At 36.9% G+C, this 12,412-nt stretch overlaps 1 protein-coding gene across 1 annotated transcript in view; it reads right to left on the minus strand.

Moving 5' to 3' along the window:
• Positions 1-336: 336 nt before the first annotated feature.
• Positions 337-12,412, minus strand: part of LOC148511904 (myosin-4-like) — a 38,363-nt gene continuing 26,287 nt past the window's right edge. Inside the window, exons 8-40 of the mRNA XM_088482504.1 lie at positions 12,242-12,305; positions 12,056-12,154; positions 11,867-11,970; positions 11,649-11,787; positions 10,724-10,842; positions 10,480-10,629; positions 10,220-10,390; positions 9,258-9,567; positions 8,016-8,083; positions 7,832-7,919; positions 7,631-7,748; positions 7,290-7,413; positions 7,057-7,193; positions 6,715-6,970; positions 6,358-6,600; positions 6,041-6,217; positions 5,781-5,926; positions 5,527-5,617; positions 5,050-5,439; positions 4,830-4,956; positions 4,628-4,746; positions 4,164-4,360; positions 3,464-3,647; positions 3,075-3,240; positions 2,689-2,813; positions 2,294-2,602; positions 1,995-2,198; positions 1,781-1,906; positions 1,283-1,453; positions 1,100-1,204; positions 921-1,016; positions 672-803; positions 337-420 (exon numbers count right to left, since the gene is read on the minus strand). Coding sequence (XP_088338630.1) covers positions 406-420; positions 672-803; positions 921-1,016; positions 1,100-1,204; positions 1,283-1,453; positions 1,781-1,906; positions 1,995-2,198; positions 2,294-2,602; positions 2,689-2,813; positions 3,075-3,240; positions 3,464-3,647; positions 4,164-4,360; positions 4,628-4,746; positions 4,830-4,956; positions 5,050-5,439; positions 5,527-5,617; positions 5,781-5,926; positions 6,041-6,217; positions 6,358-6,600; positions 6,715-6,970; positions 7,057-7,193; positions 7,290-7,413; positions 7,631-7,748; positions 7,832-7,919; positions 8,016-8,083; positions 9,258-9,567; positions 10,220-10,390; positions 10,480-10,629; positions 10,724-10,842; positions 11,649-11,787; positions 11,867-11,970; positions 12,056-12,154; positions 12,242-12,305 — 5,070 coding nt within the window. The 3' untranslated portion in view covers positions 337-405. The remainder of the gene's footprint in view (positions 421-671; positions 804-920; positions 1,017-1,099; positions 1,205-1,282; positions 1,454-1,780; positions 1,907-1,994; positions 2,199-2,293; positions 2,603-2,688; positions 2,814-3,074; positions 3,241-3,463; positions 3,648-4,163; positions 4,361-4,627; positions 4,747-4,829; positions 4,957-5,049; positions 5,440-5,526; positions 5,618-5,780; positions 5,927-6,040; positions 6,218-6,357; positions 6,601-6,714; positions 6,971-7,056; positions 7,194-7,289; positions 7,414-7,630; positions 7,749-7,831; positions 7,920-8,015; positions 8,084-9,257; positions 9,568-10,219; positions 10,391-10,479; positions 10,630-10,723; positions 10,843-11,648; positions 11,788-11,866; positions 11,971-12,055; positions 12,155-12,241; positions 12,306-12,412) is intronic.

The raw sequence follows: 12,412 nt of genomic DNA on the forward strand, positions 1-12,412 counted from the left end.
AGTATTGTTTGTTTGTTTAGTTTAGTGTAGATTCAATTGATTTGCCTGAAACCACCAATAAAACTAAAATGTGCATATATAGCTTAACCCCTGTTAAGGTAATGGAACATCTGCATGTACATTTGTGAATGTTACATAATGTTTTAGCATAATGCATCTAGTAACCTTTAAATCTTTCATTTCTTCGGAAAGTGCCTTACAGTATATAATATCACTCTCCCAAATGTCTGTTATGTCACATCTTTGTAAATCCATGTAATAAATTTGAAGCCACATGCCAGAACGCTGTGCAGAAAATTTATTTGCATCTAGAGACCACAGATACTACAAAGCAGACCACACATTTACAAAACAGCTCATATTTTATGAACATCCTTGTAAATATATCCTCCTAGGTCCTTCTCTCTACTCTTCTGCTTTCTGTGGAAAAAGAGAAAGGAAAATGTATTTTAGTAATTGATTTCACATTTAATTGTTTACATCAAGGAGTTTTAGGTGTAATCTAAATTATTATCCTTCTTGTATTGGTAGTAAGTCTTAATATTCTGGTAATCAAACTTGTTCTAGTCAATATATAAACTTCTGATAATGAAAATCTTAAAGTCATATTTTTATATATTATGGATACTTCTTATCACACCAGTGAAAATTTTGGAAAAGACCAATATTACCTTGCCAATATCGCGGCTCTTGACTCTTAGTTTGTTGACCTGTGATTCTGCAATGTCAGCACGTTCCTCAGCCTCCTCCAGCTCATGTTGGGATTTTCTGAATCGGGACAGATGTACATTGGCTTGTTCCTCCTAGAATACAAAAATAGTTTGTTAGGAAAAAAATATATATATAAATATGTGTAATCTATTAAGATCTAACAAGACATGGACATATTATTTTGTCAAAGTAATATACATTATACTTACAGACTCTTCTGCTTGTCTCTTATAAGCTTTGACCTTCAGCTGCAATTTGTCCACTAAGTCCTGAAGCCTGAACACATTCTTTTTGTCTTCTTCGGTCTGTTAAATAGAGTAGCACTTTAATAAATTGGTTCTGAAGTGGATACCTTTAGTTTCCAGTGGTTGTATTACATGTCAGATACCTGGTAAGTCAATTCCTTGACTCTCCTCTCATATTTGCGCACTCCCTTAATGGCTTCAGAACCTCTCTTTTGTTCAGCATCAAGTTCATTCTCAAGTTCACGCACCTGCAAAACAGTATATTATATAAATGTGAACTGGTATTTATATTGCTAAATGCTTTATGATTCAGCAACACTTTTTACCCTGGTCTCCAGTTTCTGTAGTTGTTTCTTGCCACCTTTCATTGCCAGTTGCTCGGCTTCATCCAGGCGATGTTGCAAGTCCTTCACTGTCTGTTCAAGGTTCTTTTTCATTCTCTCCAGGTGAGCGCTGGTGTCCTGTTCCTTTTTCAGCTCTTCAGCCATCATAGCAGCCTAGGGCAATCAAGAAGAACCATGAGTGTTTAAATGTCTTGTCAAATGACAATGGTATTCCATACCATTGGCTGGAACATGCCACTTTTGGAAACTAATTTGAATATATGCTTTGGAAATTCTTGTCATATGATAATGGTATTCCACACCATCGGCTGGAACATGCCACTTTTGAAAACTAATTTGAATATATGCTTTGGAAATTCTAAGGCTCTAAAATGATAACATATATTTACCTGTTTTATTTAGTCATTTAGATTACTTTATATTAAGGGATATCAGTGCACATACAGTATACATAGATAATTATGTCAGTACAGTACTTACATCTGTGATTGCTTTCTTGGCTTTTTCATCTGCATTCCTTGCTTCTTGGACTGCTTCCTCCACTTCATTTTGAAGTTGAGCTACATCAGACTCAATCTTCTTCTTGGTATTAATCAGGCTGGTGTTCTTTGGGATACATTGAGAAATGTTAGTGCTTGATAAGGCTTATTGTCTAAAATATATCTCATTGTGTATAAAGAGAACTGTTCCTCACCTGGGAGTGGAGAAGCTGAACACGCTCAGTCACGTCGAGCAGTTCTTGTTCAGCCACTTTGCGACCACGCTCAGTTTGTTCCAGGGCTGACCTCATCTCTTCAATTTCTACTGTCATGAGATTGTTTCTCCTTTCCACAATAGCCAATTGCTCCTTCAGATCATCATTTCCTCTAACAGCATCATCAAGATGCAGCTGGGTATCCTAAATCATAATGAATGCAATGTCATCAGCATTTTCTGATTTCTATAAGCAGAAGAGTACACAGTATATCAATGCATGCAAAACATTTATTTTACCTTCAATTGTCCCTGTATGTTCCTAAGTTGTTTCTGAGATTCTGCTGCCTGTCGGTTAGCATGGCTAAGCTGGATCTCCATTTCATTAAGATCTCCCTCCATCTTCTTCTTCAGTCTCAGAGCGTCATTTCTGCTCCTGATCTCAGAGTCTAATGTGCTCTGCATAGATTCCAGAGCTCTCTGGCTGTTTCTCTTAAGCTGCTCAATCTCTTCATCCTTCTCAGCAACTTTTCTATCAACTTCAGACTTCACTTGATTCAACTCAAGCTGGATACGCAGGATCTTGGCCTCCTCATGTTCCAAGGATCCCTAGGTTTTACAGATTAGCAGGTTTAGGAAATAAATGTGGCATATATCAGTTAGGTTTAAAACATAACATTTTATAGTTTACTTACTTCTGCTTCTTCAAGTGCAGATTGAAGGTCTGACTTTTCCTGTTCAACCTGTTTTTTGGCTTTTTCTATTTCATGGATGCTCTTTCCAGATTCAGCAACTTGTTCTGTTAAGTCAGAGATCTCCTCTACAAGCAAAAGAAAAGAACAAGTAAATCAATCACTACCAAGGTAAAAGAACTTCCCACCTATGCTTTTAAGAACAAAAAATGTAGTTACAACAAAATATTAGTTCTGACAAATGCAATATAATTTTAAGGAACAGTTTAGAATGACTAAACAGTAAAGGAGCCCACTATAGAAAAATGTACCTTTAAATCCTAATAAGGCTAATAAGGAAGACTTACTGTGTGTCTCTTACCTACACTACATTGCAAAGAGAAACTTACGTTGTAGGTTCTTATTCTCTCGCTTTAGGGTTTCAAGTTGATCAAGTGCTTCCTCATATGAATTCTTCATCTTGAAAACCTCCGTGCTTAGAGATCTTGATTCCTTCTGTGAAGCTTCAAGTTCGGCCTGGGCTTCCTCAAATTTCTGTTTCCAGTCTGATAGTACCTATAGTGCACAAGATAACATAGTTATATTAATGACATGTTAGGGCAATGGAAACAAAAAACATTCATACTGTACAGTACATCTGGTATTTTACTTATCTCTTTCACTGTTTCTTAATTTTAATTTTCAGACCATTTTCAAATGTATCCAACACTTTTTGCAAATAATAATTTTATAAAAAAGTTCTCGCTAAGTACAATGTTATCTGTTTTTAAAAACAAACCTTATCAAAGTTCCTTTGCTTCTTATCAAGTGCAGCACAGGCTGAGTTTGAGCGTTCTACATCAACCATTAGGTCTTCAACTTCACCTTGAAGTCTCTGTTTGGTCTTCTCCAGAGAAGCGCATTTTGAGTTGACAGCCTCAATTTGCTCCTCAGCTTCTTGAAGGCGCTGGGCAAGTTTTTTCCTGTTAGTCAAGTAAATAAAATGTAGGACTTCAATAATTTGTGAACTGAAAGGCAAGCCCACGTCACTTTACATTTATGCTGTCCATAAAAGACACCGTTGTCTTTCTCTGCTGTATAAAAAGTTTCTATTATCTATACGAAACAATCTTAGGGATTTGATTTACTTATAGTAATAGGAAACATAAAACAAGATTGTGTAGGAAAAATTGGGAGATGTAATTAGTCTAATAAAATTTTATGTTTATTTTATGCAAAGCTTGTTGTAGTCAATTACTGGAAATGTATTTTAGATTGATACAAGTCATATTTTTGTGGAATGACAGGATAGTACTGACATAGACTGGAATCCATAGCCACCATTATTAGCCAACATTCAGTCAGTCTGTCAGTTCTTGATAAATAAGACAATCCCAAAGACATATATATTATTATAACTAAATTTGCTGCTTCATGATTCTTCTTCATATAATGAAATTAGGAGTTTTAGATCTACCCTTGAAATTACATAAACTTACTTGGCTTCTTCCAGTTCCTCTGTACGCTGAATAGCATCTGTCTCATACTTTGTCCTCCACTGAGAAACTTCACTGTTGGCCTTGGACAATGAACGCTGCAGCTCAGCCTTAGCCTCCTGCTCCTCTTCATATTGTTCCCTCAATAGATCACAATCATGGCGCGCAGATTGAAGTCCATGAGCAAGTGCATTCTTGGCCTTGATGTTGGTAATTTAATTCAAGTAAGTAATAATGACAATAAGGAGCAGCCATGATACAGGTAGAAGTATTATTAAGAAGGCAATAAGTTAATGATAGACAATTTTCATGGTACAAGGGTGGACATTTTTGGATGAAATAAATGGTTATTTGTGGGCTTATTGATACTGGTGAGTCAGTGCTGATTTTAGACTATTAAACTATGTGTCAAATAGACAATATAATGCCCATTATTTAATTATCAATTAAACAATCCAAGTGAATACCTTGGTTTCCTCTTCCAGATGCCTCTTCAACTCTTCAATTTGTTGGGTAAAAGCCTGTTTACCCCTGGAAAGCTGGGATATTAAAGATTCTTTTTCCTCCACTTGGCGACAAAATTCACCTAATTAACACAATGAAATTAAAGTGAAGACTTGAACTGTTTGTTTTAAATTTTTCTATATTATTTTCATAGTCAAAAATTACCATTTTCTGTCTGAAGACGTGCTTTCTGAGTGTTCAAGTCGTTAAGGACTCTTAGATGCTCATCCTCCTTTGTCTTAGTTTCACTATACTGGTCCTCTAGAGTTCGGCAAATTTTCTCCAAATTTGACTACAAATTCAAAAAAGTTTATAATTCTATTATTCAAGAGTATGTAAGTTACTATGAACATTTTAATTGTCACTAAAATTTTAGTGTGCTTACTTTGGCTTTAGAGACAGATTCCATGTTACTGGCCAGATCATCAATCTCCATCTTAAATTCACTTTTTTCTTTCTCCAGTTTCTGCTTGACCCTCTGGAGGTTATCAATTTGTTCTCCAAGCTCGGCTACACTATCAGCATGTTTCTTTCGGAGAGCAGCAGCAGTGGCTTCATGTTGTAAGGTGGCCTCTTCCAGATCACGTCGCATCTTCTGAAACTCTGCCTCACGCTTTTTGTTCATCTCAATCTGAGCAGAAGTTGCTCCACCGGCTTCTTCCAGGCGCTCACTGATCTCTTCAAGTTCCCTAGAAAGGTCGGCACGTTGCTTCTCTGCCTTGGCACGAGCTGCACGTTCTGCCTCAATTTCTTCTTCAAGCTCCTCAATGCGGGCCTAAAAATAGACAGAAACTAGTGTTATCCTGTAAGTATTTTGCTAATGAAAAAGCATTATTATATTAATTGATCTAAGCTACAGTACCTGGAGCTCTTTAATTTTCTTTTGCAGTTGAGCTGCCAGAGCCTGTTCATCTTCAATCTTACTCTGGAGTTGACTTACTTCAAACTCCTTCCTGTTAAATTAAATTTAATCATATTTTCATGTTACAGGCCATTGTGTTCAGAATTGCTAACAACAAACTATATATACATATATATATATATATATATATATATATATATATATTATTGTACTGTATCCTAAATGTAATGGATAACATTATTAGAATTTCTTACTTTTTATACTTTTCATCCAGCTGTTGCTTATCATTTTCCAAGTCCATTGTAGACTCCTGTACCAATTTCAGATCACCCTCCAGCTTCCTCTTTGATCGCTCCAAGTCCATGCGGAGCTTTTTCTCTTGTTCAAGAGATCCCTCAAGCTATGAAAATACAAAAATGGTTAACCATTGATTTTTGCTTTTGACCTTGATTGGAGTATAATTGTCTTAAGAGACATCATATATAAGTTGATGTGTTTTAAAGCTTGTACATACATCATCAACTTGTTGTTCCAACTTAGTCTTAGCCTTTGTCAGGGTATTGACTTTGTCCTCTTCTGCTTGCAGATCATCCAAAGTCTGCTGGTGAGCTTCTTGAAGTGCTTTCTTTTCTTTTGTAAGTTTGGCTATGCTCTCATCGAGGACAGCCATTTCTTCAGTTAGGTTCTTAACCTATAGTTTGACAAAATAAATTATTCACAATTATACACAGAAATGTACACTTTGGAAACAATAAGTGATGTATGATTTTCTTACTCAGGTATACATAATTGTATTACATGACAGTCAGTTTAATATGGTAAAAAAATTACTTTGTTTTCTGTGGCATGTTTCTCTTTTTCCACTTTAGCCAAAGTCAGCTCAAGATCATCAATGTCCTTTTTAAGTTCAGAGCACTCATCCTCCAGCTTCCTCTTCTTGGCTGTTAGCTCAGCATTTGACTCTTCTTCATCTTCAAGTCTCTCATTAACCTCCTTGATTTTGGCTTCCAGCTGAATCTTGGCTTTAATGAGACCTTCACATCTTTCCTCTGCATCTGACAGGTTCTCAGATTCCTGTGAGGTACATTTAAAGTATGTTATTCATTCTTAATTAAATTATATTTGTTTTATAAAATGTTTTCCAAACTATAATATTTATATGGTGGCTACAAATGGTCAATCACTTACAGATGTGACTTGAAGTTGCAGATCATTCTTTTCTTGCAGAATGGAGACCATTTTCTCCTCCAACTCCTTCCTCTTTGCTTCTGACTTGACCAGAGCCTCCTTTGTCTTATCAAACTCTTCCTTCATGTTGGCCATCTCTTTTTCAGATTCAGCACTCTTCAGAAGAGGCTTGATCTTGAAATATAGTTTCATCCATGGCCAATGTTTAACATTCATGAATGAGCGAACATTGTATTGAATGCAGAAGATAGACTCCCTAAATTAGAACATATTTAGATTTGTTACTTTGCCAATGACTACATGATATTTTGTAACTATGTTTAAATGTAAAAAATACTGTACCTCCTCTCCATCATCCTCTTGAACTCAACTCTCATCAGGTATCCTCTGCAAATAGCCTGTGTACGAGTGATCAACTGTGCAAGCTTCTCATCACGCATCTCTTCCAGGGTACCCAGAAGACCAGCCTTAAAGAATACCTATAAACAAAGCAAATTGGGATACAACTATTTTAAAAATGGAACTCATCTGAAAGTAATCAATAAAAAGTAAACAATAACTAATTAAGTAAATACCTTAGTGTGTCCAAATTTATATTGTGTGTGGTCCACATCAATGGATCCAAGAAGCTTCTCAGAAGCCTTCTTGCTGTCAATGAACTGACCTTCTGGGATGGCACTTGCATTGAGGACCTTGTAACTGTATTGAATATACAGGGTGATGTGGTAAATTGAATTGTACAAATTTGTTTTGACTTAATAGCAAATTTATTATACTATGATTTCTGACAGCATTTGTAAATATCTAATGACATAGTTTGAAGTAGAATCTGACACTACCCAACAGAAATTCGTTTTATTGCTGCATAGACTTTTTCATGTTAACAATTAAATAGTACAAAATAATTGACCCATACCGTTGTTTGAAATCAGCGTAGATGATTCTGCTGGGAAATCCTTTCCTGCAAATCCTGATGCCTTCAAGGACACCATTACACCTGAGCTGGTGCATGACCAGATAATGATCCATAGCACCTAAAGATATCAAACCATTACTAAGACACCATTCATACAGGAAATGTGTGTTTTTTAACTAGTAAATGTTTAGCTCATCTTACCTGGAGTTTTAGTTTCATTGGGGATCAGACAACGTACAAAGTGGGGGTGAGTGCTTCTCAAATTGGACATCAGCTTGTTCAAATTTTCCTGAAGATGAAAAAATAATAATAGATATCATATCAGCATCACCAAGACAAGACAGTTAAATAAATATAAATTTGAATTAAAGGCAATGGCATTTACCCTAAAAAGAGCAGACACGGTCTGGAAGGAGGAACCCTTCTTCTTACCACCCTTTTTGCCTCCAGCTTCTACAAAAAGGAATATAATATGTTAGTGTCATGTATGTCAGTTGTTATTTACACTGATAATATTTATGTGGATATCATACCTGGAATATACAATATGTAAGATTATTGTTTGTGGATTATTGTTCTGCCTTCAACACTGTTATACCAGCTGTGTTAATTGCCAAGGTCTGAGATACTGGTTATGATGTGCCAATATGTAACTGATTGCTGGATTTTGTTGTCTGACCATTCTCAGTCAGTCAGGATAGTTGACTCACTTTTGTCTGTACTGGTATTAAATATTGGAGACCACCAAGAATTTGTATTAAGCCCTTTTTATATTATTTTTATACATATGATTGTGACGAAAGCACAGAGTCTAATTTGATTATTACATTTGCAGCCGACACTACTATAGTGGGTCTGATTAGTAATGGGGATGAGGAAAGCTATGGAGAAGAGGTAAAGGAGCTTGTTAAGTGGGAGGGGAGGAGAACAATTTGCATTTAAATAGTAAGAAAACTAAGGAAGTTGTTATAGACTTTAAGAGGTCTAGAAAAGCTGTGCATCAGCCATTATTTTTAAATGGGTTAGGTAGAGCTGGTTAGTGGGTTTAAGTTCTTAGGTATAAATTTTACTGATGATCTATCGTGGTCTTCACATATCTCAGCTGTGGTGGGTAAGGCTCTGCAATGTCCATTTTTCCTAAGAAGACTTTGCGCGAAATGGTTACATGTGGTAATTTCTTGTAAACTTTTACCATTGCATAATTGAAAGTCTCCTAACTTACTCCATAACTGTGTGGTATGGGAATACTAAGTGTTCAGACCATAGATCCCTAGCTAGAGTAGTTAAATCATCGTGCAACCTCTGACAAAGCTGGAGAATATTTTTGTAGAAGGTGTTTATCAAAAGTAAATAGGATTATGGGCAATTTTAGCCATCCATGCCACTCTCTCTTCTCCTTATTGCCATCAAAGAAACGTTTTAGATGCCTTGGGTGCAGCACTAGCAGATTGCGGAATAGTTATTTATTACATCTGTAATTGTAACTTTTTAAGACTCTGGTATTTTAGTAATTTATTGGGTTGTGAGTTTGCATTGTAATTTCGCTGCTTCATTGCTTGTAATGTGGAAGTGATAATAAATAAAGAATTGAATTGATAGTGATGGATGACAATAACAAATGTAATACCTGCTTCTGTGGCAGAGTAGGCAGAATAGAGGAAAGACAAAAGCTTCACTGAAGACTTCTGGTAGAGCCCAATGACAGTTTCATTCAGTGGGTCCTTGTTCTTGTCAAGCCATCCACTGATGTTGTAATCTACTGTCCCAGCATAGTGGACCAGAGAGAAGTGGGCATCTGCTTTACCTTTGCCAGGTTTTGGTTTTTGGAAGTTGTTAGACTTGCCGAGATGTTGGTCATACAGTTTGTTTGTGAATGAAGTGTCTGTTGCCTTGGGGAACATGCACTCCTCTTCCAGGATGGAGAAGATGCCCATTGGCTGTATAACAGATGGAAACTCTCAATAAAATGAATACTATGGGCCAAATGTAATAGGGTGAGAGTTTAGAATATTGTGAGAGTTTAGCAGTAAACTCTCACATTGGTCGTGTTTTATCTCCAAAATGGGAAAACATCTGGATGAGGGTTTAAATCGTGAGAGTTTTTTTAGTCTAAAAACATGTAAGTTTCCATGTTCTCGGACTCTGTTACATTGTGCGAGTTAAATAGTGTGAGAGGTTACTGTTAAACTCCCACATTTTCTAAACTCTCACCCTATTACATTTGGCCCTTAATGAGAAACAAACACAAGTTTTGGGAGGGTTATGCAATAGGGTTAAAGTTTTCAGAAGCAGCGTGATTCCAGCTACCTTGGCTGCAGATATTAAGAGGCAGTAATTTAAAAGACAAAACCAGGTTTTGCCTTTTAAATTATTGCTGCCTTAAATCTGCAGCCAAGATCACCATAATGACTCCCACTGCTTTTGAATACTTGGACCCAATTACATTATACCCTTGCACTGTTAGATGAAAAGCACTAGTCCTTTTAAATGTTAACTATTATATTGCAGCAAAATATAACTACTTATTTAATCGAATGTGTAGTTACTTTAGATTGTAATTGTAAAATCCTTTTTCTCTGCTTTGTATACCTTCTCAATAAGCTCAATGCAGGCAGCCAAGTCCATGCCGAAGTCAATGAACTCCCAATCAATTCCTTCCTTCTTATACTCCTCTTGCTCAAGCACAAACATGTGATGGTTGAAGAACTGTTGCAGTTTCTCATTGGTGAAGTTGATGCAAAGCTGTTCCAAGCTGTTGAACTATTCACAAGAAAGCAATTTACTCAATTGATGTTACATAAATGGAACTCAATCATATTTAAAAATACCAATTACTGTATGTTACTTACATCAAAGATCTCAAAGCCGGCAATATCCAAGACACCAATGAAATGCTGTCTTGGCTGTTTAGTGTCCAGCTGCTGGTTGATACGGATGACCATCCACAAGAACATTTTCTCATAGACGGACTTGCCCAAGGCACCAACTGAGTTATAAACCTTTTCAGAAGAGATGACAATGTCATTGTCATGTTAAAGCATAAATTAAATTAGGTTTACATTAAAAGAAAACACATCACTAAAAGATTTTTACCTGTTGGACAGTTTGACCTTTGGTCACAAATTCATTTCCGACTTTGACTCTGGGGTAGCACAAAGCCTTGAGAAGATCAGCTGAGTTGAGACCCATCAGATAGGCGGTCTTGTCAGCCACTGTAGAACAATTTATAATACTTTTATTAAAAACAATTGTATATCTTATTGAAGACACACAAGGGAGTTGGGGATGTAGTTGTGAGATCGGCGGCCATGAGGCCGCTCGTCTAAATCCCGACGACTGAAGCCTGACAAGGGACTTAAGATAGACGTCGAAATACTGATGCCTATCTTAATCCTAACACCGGAACACAGAAGGACAGAAGGACTTAATCCTAACACCGGAACACAGAAATACTGATGCCTATCTTAATCCTAACACCAGAACACAGAAGTCCAGGGCAACCTTAGTGTTAGCCGGGGGAGGGGGGGGTAAGGTTTAGGTTACATAGAGGGGTTAGCATTAGGCACTTTAGGGGGGAGGGGTAGGGTTAGGCACCTCTGGGGATGGTTAAGCACTAAGGGTGGAGGGTTAGGTTTAGGCATGAAGGGGGGAGACTTAGGTTTAGGCACTAACGGTAAGGGTTAGGGTGCGGAGTTAGGGAGGGTTAGGATTATGCTACAAGAAGCAAGGGTTATGGTTAGGGGGAGAAAGGGGGAGGGTAAGTATACTTACCAGACCCCTATCGGGATACCAACCATCGGGATGCCACTGTAGGTTTTGTGACAGGAGGCATCCCGACAGCCGGCATTACAAACTGATTTCAGTAGTTGTATAGGAATATGTGTGTTGAATAGGTTTTAAGTCAGGTAAATAACTTGCCTTTCCAGTTAAAAGAGATTTAATACCTATACATTTTTTATTTTAAACAAGGTTAAAGGGGTATTGTAAGTTTTGATACAGAAGGTTTTTGTCCACCAACCTTCTGTGCCATCAGGCTCGGCCTGCTCCTCTCTCTGTTTCTGCTTAAACTTCATGTTACCATAGTGCATTACTGCGCCAGTCAGCTTGTATATACCGATCTTTTCATCTGAATTGAAACCCAGAATATCGATGGCACTCTGTAATCAAAGAAAACAGTCATGATGGAACTCCAATGGAAGGTCATAAATTATACTGAAAATAACAAATGAAACTTACATCAGTAGCCATCAGCTCTTCTTGATCATCAATACTGGCCACTGTGATTTCACCTTGGCTGATATATGGGAAGTCATATGGGTTTGTTGTTATCAGGAGCTGGTCTAAAACATGAAATGTTTTTGTGATCATACAGTAACTATGCAACCAATTGCAATCCTTTTAAATGCATATATTGTGGTAACTTACCAATAAGCTCTGGCTTCTTGTTGGACATGATCTGATAGAAGATGTGGTAGCTCCTTTCTGCAGACAGCTGGAATGTTACTCTGGATTTTTCCAGAAGATCTGAACAAATTGGCAAACTTTAGAAAGAGCCTGGCCTTAAAATTTTTTTTTACAAAATATGTATGTAGTTTATATATTTAAACTTACAGGTTTCAATGTCAGCAGAAGAAAGTTTTCCTGTGGTCCCGAAGTGGATTCTGATGAATTTGCCCTAAAAAATTTAACATTAACAGAAATTTGTTTACTGGTTATTTTCTTGACTAGAAAACATTAAACATTTGTGGGCATAGGATTTCTGAGCACTAAACAACACATTTA

This window comes from Taudactylus pleione, unplaced genomic scaffold (assembly GCF_031769625.1).
Source record: "Taudactylus pleione unplaced genomic scaffold, aTauple2 ptg000290l, whole genome shotgun sequence".
NCBI classification, from domain to species: Eukaryota; Metazoa; Chordata; class Amphibia; order Anura; family Myobatrachidae; genus Taudactylus; species Taudactylus pleione.